The sequence below is a fragment of the Sabethes cyaneus genome, chromosome 3 (genome assembly GCF_943734655.1).
Source record: "Sabethes cyaneus chromosome 3, idSabCyanKW18_F2, whole genome shotgun sequence".
Lineage (NCBI taxonomy): Eukaryota > Metazoa > Arthropoda > Insecta > Diptera > Culicidae > Sabethes > Sabethes cyaneus.
In genome coordinates, this window is record NC_071355.1 from 143,784,838 (window position 1) to 143,795,318 (window position 10,481).

Sequence of the window (10,481 nt, forward strand, 5' to 3'; positions counted from 1 at the left end):
CTCCAAAAACACCCACATGTAAAATTTTGTTCCATTTGCTTGATTAGTTCTCGAGTTATTCAGAAATTTGTGTTTCATTTGTATGGGAGCCCCCCCCCCCCTCCCTCTTAGTGGAGGGAGGGGTCTCTAACCATCATAAGAACCTTTCCTGGCCCCAAAAACCCCTATAGGAAAATTTTCACGCCGATCGGCTCAGTAGTTTTCGATTCTATTAGGAACATTCGGGCAGACAGACAGAAGTCCATTTTTATAGGTATAGATTTGTATGGGAGCATCCCCCCCTCTTAGTGGGGGAGGGGTCTTTTGCCATCGAGAGAACCTTCCCTGGCCCGCCCCAAAAACCACTACATGCAAATTTTCACGCCGATCGGTTCAGCAGTTTTCGATTCTATAAGGAACATAGCGACAGACAGACAGGCAGGCAGACAGACAGACAGACAGGCAGACAGACAGACAGGCAGACAGACAGACAGACACACAGATAGACAGACAGACAGGCAGACATACAGACAGACAGACAGATACACAAATAGACAGACAGGCAGATAGACAGACAGACAGACAGGCAGACAGACACACAGATAGGCAGATAGACAGACAGACAGACAGATACACAAATAGACAGATAGACAGGCAGACAGACAGACAGATACACAAATAGACAGACAGACAGATACACCAATAGACAGGCAGACAGACAGATAGGCAGATACACAAATAGACAGACAGGCAGACAGACAGATAGACAGACAGATAGACAGACAGACAGATACACAAATAGACAGACAGACAGGCAGACAGACAGACAGACAGACAGACAGACAGAAATCCATTTTTATAGGTATAGATAATGCATTAAGCCTCATTAAGCTTTTTCCAGCAGAGATAGAAAGTTGAATTTTTCTGGAAAATTCTCTTTTTGATCAACTAAGAAAAAAACGCTGACATGTATTTTTAATTTTGGCCCTGAGTCCCGCAACGGTACGTACGAAAACGAAACCGTTTTTGCATACCTTTATTATTGTGTGCCTATGGATGCTTCATGCCTTTTTAGCATTAAATCAAACTTGGGATTATTCTTTTTGGGATTTTGAGTATCAATAAAAATTAAATGCCATCCAGTTGGCCTTGCGGTATGATACTGACCAAATAAGCCAGTCGTCGTATGTTCGAATCCCGACTGGGAGAGGCTGTTAGAGTCAATAAGATCATAACAATTGGCCCTGCAATTGTCCTGTACTCTAACAGCTGGCTGCGATGTCTGTCCTATAAAAACAGAAGGCCAAGTTTTGATAACGGAATGTAGCACCTAGGCCTTGCTTTGCTTTTTAAAGATTAAATGAACAAACACGTTCCAGAAAGGTTGTAATATTATATTTGGGTCCATGATACTGTCGTTGGTGTTTTCACTATCACTCAATTTCTTCCGATATTCCGGAGGCAAAGTAATTTTAACGATTTTATTTCGCTCTTATCACAACAGCTGCTCCATCTACCATCAATGTTTGAAGCTGCGAATTCTATGCTTTGTAAACATAAATAATGTGTCCTGGATATTTCGAACAAGTGCAAGTTAAGATTTACGTTTAATTGTTTACTAAAAAACAAAGACATCAAATAAAGTAAAACCTTCTTAATGAAGAGAACTTTTTCAATTTCCGTCTTCTTTCCAAAGTGTCCATAACCAACAAACGACAGCGGTCTTGATACGGAGGCAGATTGTATGTTTCTCCATGGAAGATATTTAAGCGCGTATCGAGCGAATTTGCGTTGGATGGTTTCCAATCTGGACGACCAAATGCCTGTATAAGGGTTCCACACCACAGCTGCGTATTCAATTATAGATCGCACAAGAGAGTAGTAAAGAGTGCGCAGGCAATATGGATTTCGAAATTCCTTGGTGACACGAAAGATAAATCCCAAGTTGTTATTAGCCTTCGCTATTATGTACGAGTAATGCTCACGCAACGAGAGCTTCTCATCCAAGTGTACGCCAAGGTCTTTGATAACTAAGACTCTATCCAGTGACACGCCATCGATAGTGTAGCTCAATTGAATCGGGTGTTTTTTGCGGTTCAAAGAGATAACCGAGTATTTACGCACACTGATGAGGAGCTCGTTCGTTTTGCACCAGTCGACGAGGTTGTTGAGAAGCCTTTGAAGCTAGTGATAATCTTCAATAGACTTTACACTGAGGAAGACCTTCAAATCATCCGCATACAGAAGTCTGCATTCTCGAGGTAGCACAGCGCATACATCATTGAAGAATAGTGAAAACAGCAAAGGCCCAAGATTGCTACCTTGCGGGACGCCAAATCGATTAGAAAACTGATTCGAACGTGCTCTGTCCAGTCTCACAGAAACACGCTGGTTGACCAGATATGACCTCAACCAGTCTACAAAGGTCGGTACCGCATCCATCCATTTTACTTTACCCAAAACACACACGGTCAAAGGTCTGTGTAAATAGTAACTATTTGAGTGCCGTTTTCCATCTTCTGGGTGCAGAATGATGTAAACCCTGAGAGATTTGTGGTAGTCGATCGTCCTGGAAAAATCCATGCTGGTCACAGCAGATATGGCGCTTTTCCTCCTGAAACAGAAACTTATTTACGAGTCTCCGGTAGCTTGGAACCTACGCATAAAGATGTAATTCCTCGGTAGGTTTCCACCGCCGTGCGATCGCCTTTCTTAAACACAGGAAACAAAAACGATTCCTTCCAGGCATCTGGGAATGATGACTGACTCAGCGACGAGTTGCAAATTGCGGTTAAGGGTGTACATAACGTATCTGCACAGTTTTTGAAGATGGTTGGTGTAATGGTATATGATGTGATATTCCCTGAATTTGCAATGAAACAACTTACCAATGGCATGGTTCTGTAAAGCAGAAGAACAGGGCATTCAAATGGATTAAAAATTTTGTTGGCGACCATCTTGGGTTTGGTCGCCATATTGGAGCACTTACTAATATGTTCTTTTTTACCAAAATGGGAGATCCGCAGGTTGAACCAAGCCAATTCTCGGGTAATTTTTCAAATATACCTATGTGACAATGAGAGATTCTCTTCGCGACTCCTCTCTTCCGCTTTTCACGGCTACATAAATGCATAGAAAAGAATAGCTAACTAGTGACTCCGGCAACCGATTCATGCAAAGCTTATGTGATAAAATGCATTAGTATCGCCGTAAAAAGCGGAAGAGAGGAGACACGAAGAGAATCTCTCTTTGTCACGTAGGTCTATTTGAAAAATTACCCGAGAATTATAACCGGATTCGGACCCAACTTTTCCCCCAGGCTTGATTCGTCGATATTGCATAATCCTTAAACCATAGAGGACTGGTGAAATTTTCTCTACAACCTTCATATGAGCATGCGGCACTTGTTTAGACTTCATTGTCACTGGTAAAACTAATGTATATTAATACAGTGTCCATCAATTTTCGTACAGTGGTAATCCAATTTTGTCAGCCCCCGATTTTGTCACGTTTTTTTACCCACATTTGTCACGCTTTTGATTTCTTAAAATGAACTGCTTTTGTGCTCAGATTTCATTGTTTGGCAGTTATTGCTTTTATGATGTATAGTGTGCAGTAGCGTAGCAGTAAATTGGATCTCAGCTAGAGAGAAAGGAGGGATGGACTGTGCATTTTAGTATTACTACCAAAACAAAATAGTATTTTTTATACGCAGAAATAACCGACAAAAACGAAGAGCGATAAACCACTTATTCTCTGTCTACAAAACAAACATACGTAGCAACCAGAATGTATCACTATAACAAAATAGTAGGACAAATGAATGTCCCTTCACACCAGCAAGCAGGACAACTTGCGATGAGAATATATTTTGTTTCACACTCGCTCTCACAAGCGTTTGTTGTTGGTGATTCAGGTATACAATAAAATATGTCTTTGTCACCAGTCCAGTCACCTGAACATTTGTTATACGTTGCTATGTGGCTTTTTAGGATTGCTTTTGTTGTGTACAATACATATTGCATACAGCAGTGTGTCTTTTTCGCAGGCAACATCGTAGTTGTCATGAAACATCTGTATCCACGAGCTGTTTATACGATAACTTGTCTTTGCTCTAACTTCCATGCAATAGGGACAAACTTTCATCATACATTATCGCAACATTTTGAAGTAGGGACAATATCTTTGTCTCTTGTGCGTTCGTGATTTTTGATTTCCTGATTAGTACTATAAGAGGAAGTGTATTGGAAAATGCATAATAAAAATATATACAGCAAGTGACTGGGAGGCTACCCTCGATGTCGACGACATTGGTCTAATAAGGCTAGTCGTGGCATATTCGAATCTCGGCTGGGAAAGACTGTTAGTCACAATGACCGTAACACGAGTCCCGCAATTGTCCTCTTCTAACATTTGGCTGCGTATTCTGTCGAACAAAAAATCGGAGGGTTAAATTTCGGAAAAAACCGGAATAAATCAAGTCTTTTTTTTTTTCAAAAAAATGCGTAATTTTTTAAAAGTGATATCTTTGGAGTAGTTTGTTAATAAAATACAGCGCATATTTTCAAACTACTCGTGTGACTTTCCTTTCATAGTTGCTTAGTTTACCCGAAACTAGATTAATTTTAAATTTTTTAATAATGTTAACTATATTTTTGTAAATATTGCATAACTCGTTAAATATTCATCGTAACGATGAACAGTTTTTACAGAAAATGTATATTTTAATATACCTGCTATACAACTTGGTAGAACAATAGGGGTCAGTCCCTGTGACGCCTCTCATGCGGTCTTCGGCGAATTCCAACCCCGCAGACGTCACGAATGACCCAAGCTATTAAAGAGACTATAATCTAACAAAAAAAAACAATTGAAAGCAATAAAAAAGTCGGATGCAAAGTTATTGAACAGAATTGACGTTTAAATACTCTTTTTCAACAAATCATTATATTTCGCAACCAGCAAGAGGCAGGTCACCAAAGGAGCTCAGCGCAGTATGTTCTACAATATTTTTTAATAATTTTTTTGGGTGCATTTAAAAAAACAAAAGTTTGTAACTCCCTTGCAAGTGACTTACCGGTCACAGAAATAGTGTGATATGCGCTGTATTTTATCAATAAACCTACGCATTTTTTAAACAATAGCTAATGATTGCGTTTTTGCGATTCGACACTACTGTGAAAACAAAGGTAACAAATGTCCACAGAGATGACACACAAGATGAGTACAGCTTGTTGAGGGGAAACAGGCGAGGATCGTTTCTTCAACACTCGCTCGAAGTTGCGCTGCCGGAAGAGGACAAGCTGGATAAAATCCCATTCGAGGAACAGCCATCTAGCTTTCGAGATTATTAAAATGCAATATTTTTCCTAGCTAATGGAAAATGGAGCTAATGGAAAGCTCAGGAAAATTCTTTAAAACTAGCCTTGCCGTAAGCAAAAAAAACTTGTTCCCTTAACACCCCCTTGGTCGACCGCCAAATGAGAGTTCTGTGAATTTGTTTGAAGCTTATTTGTAGGTTTTAAGACAATTAATACGGACTCTGACTGCATTGAACTGCGGCACCTAGCAGACAAATTTGAAGATTGCAAAATTTTTGTTATAAGGCGTCTATCATATTCGTGATTTTTGTGTCGTCCTGGATAACGCACTAACCTTTCGTATACACTATAACGACATTATTTCAACAACAACTTAGACTTTTTTTAAAAACACTAAGATGTTCCGTAACCCGGTACTGGTTTTGATAATTGTACAATACTAGTAGGTTTGTTTCGGCATTCAGATCCATGATCTGGCGTTTTTATCAACAAATTTCTTTTGCTAGAATCGAAGAAGACAGAGAAAATGCTATGTTTTGCGCGGTCTTCTATGGCGTGATCCCAGAAACCTACCGCCGTATGAGGAACGTTCTCGGTTGCTTAATTTGAAGACTCTTGAAAGAAGACGTGCCAACGCTCACGCCGTGTTCGTGGCAAGATTGATTTTGGGAGATATTGACTACCGCGCCATTCTTATTCAACTAAACTTGTACGCTCCCGAAAGATACCTCAGAATCAATTAGGAATTTCCCATACGACTATATGACCTTATCCGCAAGGACATGCGACTATACGGATTATACGACCTTTTGCGATTTATTGTATTGCGGTTCACCGAATTCTATGAATGATTCGACTTCATCTTGACGTACGATGACTCTCTTCAAGATGGCTCTTTTATAACTGTACTGTTGTGTTTACTTATTATTGTATGTGTATTGTATTTCATACCGCGAAAACCACTTGGACTTCAATCTAAAATAATTTACTTACATCACAGAGAATTGAATTGAATTGATGGACAAGAAAACATATTCTTTGAATTTTCTATGATTTAAAACAGGCGTTTCCGATTTTTCACAAGAGTTTCACTGTCGTAGAAAATAGTTTCCAACTGACATGTTTCCTGACATGTTAAAAATAAAATAAAATAAAATAAAATTGAGAATTTCCTAAGAAAATAGGAGAAGAAAACGAGAAAACTATCAGAACTTTTCATGAATCAACTTAGACTTGTAAAGAAAAGTAAAGCAAAGCAAAGTTGAATTCTAGTAAGATAACAAACGAGAAAATAAATGAACTTAGTAAAACCGGAGAGAACCGATAAATATATAAATATAATCAAATATAATTTAGTAAGATGAGGTAAAATGAAGGAAAATATACCATGCTACTGGCTGGAACTGAAATAAACACGTTTAAACATTAAAAAAGAACAAATTTACTTCATCCTGTTGGCCTGTAAGCTGCTGCCATCTTGAGCCTAATGTGAAACGTGTGTATAATAAAAGTGCTTCACTTCTCGTCTGCCGCTCAACCCCGCCTGCCGCCACTGAATGTGACCTCACGAAACATTTTTTTTTATTTCATTCAACTTTATCTCTCCCGCACACGTCACTCGACACACGGGCAAATAATACTCATCATCGCCGATCTTCCATCCTCTTCCAACAGCCTAGATTTGCAGAAAACTTTTCCACTGCCAGTTGAGCTCGCGGCTTGAGCCGGAAGAAGGTGCCACGGCGGGAGCGAGAGAAATTGACAAAGCGAAATCGCAGCACTGCGGTGTGTTGCAGGACTAGTAGTGGTGTGCCTATGGCGTTTCTTGCTTTGCTGGATGATAGTCATCGAATTGCAGTACACAGAGGCACTCCTCCGTTGCCGAGTGGAATCACTATCTGAAAAAGCAACTCACCTTCCTACCATGCCCATTAGCACAGGTGCAGAATTACCCGATCTACTAGTCACAGCTCACAGCTAAATCGAGCTGATGAAAAGGTTCAGTTGCTACGAATGGTATCAAATCTGTAGCCAGCTGGTTGATCTGTTTGGTTCTTTTAGTCTACCGCCGATTTTGGACAGTATTTTTTCTTATTTACCCAAATAGCACACAACCTGTTTACTAAGTTAAAGTCGACTTTTAGGAACCCCTATTCCAGATGTTTTAAAGCTTATTTTCAAATCATTATTTATCATCCTGAAACGAGAAGCGTGCATATAGCATACTAGTTTAATTGTAGTAAGGAAATCTTCTGTTATTCGTAAAAGATTATGTTTTAGAAACAGTTGATCCCCTCCAGATTAATTGAATATTTATACGTCTGTCCAGCCAAAAAATCGTTAAAATTGCAATTTTTTGTTCTGTCAATAAACGTTTGATGACATTTGAAAACATACCAGCTTTTTTCAGTAAAATGAACACATAATCATTAGGTATTGCATTATTAAAAAGATAAGCAAAAAAATACATACAATTTTGAATATATAAAGTGTCCAATAGATATGTTTAACATCATATTAGAGTTGGTATTTGAGCACAATTTTTTAAAAAAGGATATAGTGATAGAACTGTAAAAAACTCACCTTTTAAAATGTTCTCGTATCCTGTCCTCTTGTACTGTTTCGGGTAAGTTCCCTACCCAAAGATGTCGAGTCTCGCGTACCATTGTGCCTCAGGTGCTTCATGGAGGCGATTTTCCGTTCGGTGGCCCGTCAGCTCACACTGAAGTGGAATTTTCAAAGAAAAAGCACAGATGACACTTACCGAGGATACACAGGACGCGGAGGTGAAATCGGACGAGATTTTTTTTTTTGGCTTAAAACACGAACCAAACACGGATACACGTTGCTAGACGGAACTGGGACCGCTCGACGGATTAAGCCGGAGGATTAAAACGACCGTGACTAAACGGAAACTGAGTTCGCACATGGCGATGTGCTGAACTTAGTTACATCATCTTACGGTGATGATGACCGCTTTCGCAATTCACAATTTTTTAGAACCAAAGGCCTGGGCACAATTCGTCAGGCTGACCCTTTCTTTCGTTATTAGACCACTGATTTGTGAAATACACTTACACTGATGGATTAACACCTGGTCGAACACTTGCCTGGGAAACGCGAAGAATTAGCTTCGAAAGAGCTGTTCCAGAAACACTCTTTCTGATTTCTAAGCCTTTTCCCTCGTCCGGATAAACAATCCGGATCAAAACATTTTATATGTTTTCACTACTGCTTACTGCTTGTAATTACTCTTCTTTTGGGGACAAAATTTGTACGCACTTTATAAAGGAAATTTTCGTCAAATTTCCTTCTTCCTTATTTGAAGCAGAAAGCACTTGTTCACAAAAACGCACTTTTTGACCGCAAGATTAGATCAGGATCATTTATAAAGCAGCTCCGGATCGCTATCCCTCTGATGGGATACAGGGGGCGTTGGCCGCTTTTCCGAACGTAATCTCTTGATCCAATCGGAACTATGATTCCGTCCAAAGAAAATGATTCCAATATTGCTGCTACAGCAGCAACACGACAGTTTTTCCTCCAGAACAGCGACTACGTTGATTTCCAGGAACTTGTGAAAAACTATTTACAAGAACTTTTCTAGAGCCCGAAATATACAACAATCGCAAAAGGAATTTTAACAGCTTTTGACTTTAAACTGAATGAAAATGATAATTTCACTGATACTTCGCTGCTCAAATTTACCTTTTCTGCTTCTATTTTCTCACACTATAGCAAATGCATATGGATTGTAAAAAACAAATTCCGGTAGAACTGCTTTCAATCGTAGGTTGGAAACACTAACAATTCTTTGAATAACAATTTATGTTTCACTCGCAATCCTGGAACTACATAAGTAACCAATTAACTACACGTAAAATTTGTTTCACTGAGTGATGTTTTTTAAACAATATATCAAACAGTGAATCAAACTTTTTTATATTGTTAAAACTGCAACTGTCTTTTTTACTGTGCGCTTCAAGACATTTTTCATCGCCAGAGAACGATTATAGTCGCGAACCGGAAGTGGATCTTTAATCCAGACAACGCAACGAAAACCCGAGTTTTATTTTCTCCGTTGCCTAATCACAACTTAAGGAATATTTTTATCTCTTGATAATTACACTTTTCCAAACTTGGCTTGTATTTCTACAAAATTTCCACACTATTTCGAAAGAGACACACTTCTTCCTACTATTCTGCTTGTTGGTGTACTTTGCTTCGACCTCGATGTGCCTCTTTCACTCACTCCTTCTTTCTTTAGTCACTACTCAAGAGCATCGGGCTATGCCTCTATCTCTCTCTGTTGCTTGTTCACTCTTGTCGCTTTTTGGATTGCTCCTATATTTCTCCTTTCTGTTGTTGGATGATAGAAACAACGACGACAACGCGTTACATCGATGTCTACTCATCGCGTTCCTGAAGCTGACTGAGTGGAGAGGCGCGCGCACACACCAAACGGCTTCATCAACACCGGCCATCACCGTTTTTGCACACTGAGAATAAACTACACGGCATGCTAAAGCTGTGTTCGTGTTGCTCTTATTACGCTGCCGACGCTGCCCGTTGGTGAAAACGAGAGAGAACTATACAGCAGCATTATGGTATTGTGCATACACAGGCATAAACGCGTGCACAGGCAATGTTCGGTTATCGCGGTATCGAGCGTATCGAGTATTCTCACGGGTCACACACGATCACGACACGATGCACAGAAATCAATGAAACTCGAACTGCATCTCTCTTAAAAGCCGATGATGTACCATAGTTGCCAGATAAATTACAGTGAATTGTATAACGTTTTCGTTTAGTTTTAAAACTTTGAGCTACACCTGTTTATCTTTGACCCGAATAATAAGCGATATTTGAAAAAAATCTACGTACAATCTTAAATGATTCTACCCATAAATAGGTCGGATTTAGCTAAAGCTAGGTTGAAACTACTCAAAATGCCCTTAAAGTGTACAAACTTAAATTTTGGGTAAAAAATTCACCCGATTTTGGCTACTTGCTACCAATAATTGAATTATTCTCTGTGACAAATAACGCACTTTCAAGTTCCTACTGCCAATTTTTTGGTTAAAAAACTACTCAAAATCTGAGTTTGTTCACTTTAAGGGCATTTTGAGTAGTTTCAACTTAGCTTTAGCTAAATCCGACTTATTTACGGGTAGAATC

At 39.3% G+C, this 10,481-nt stretch overlaps 1 protein-coding gene across 5 annotated transcripts in view; it reads right to left on the bottom strand.

The window, feature by feature from the left end:
• Positions 1 to 9,715, bottom strand: part of LOC128742510 (protein split ends) — a 163,104-nt gene extending 153,389 nt beyond the window's left edge. For 3 of the 5 annotated variants that reach the window (XM_053838898.1, XM_053838897.1, XM_053838896.1), the window contains exons 1-2: positions 9,428 to 9,715; positions 7,884 to 9,151 (exon numbers count right to left, since the gene is read on the bottom strand). In XM_053838898.1, the coding sequence (XP_053694873.1) occupies positions 7,884 to 7,966 (83 nt within the window). In that variant the 5' untranslated portion in view covers positions 7,967 to 9,151; positions 9,428 to 9,715. The remainder of the gene's footprint in view (positions 1 to 7,883; positions 9,152 to 9,427) is intronic. The other 2 variants (XM_053838894.1, XM_053838893.1) reach the window with 2 other exon arrangements.
• Between the last annotated feature and the right edge of the window lie 766 nt (positions 9,716 to 10,481).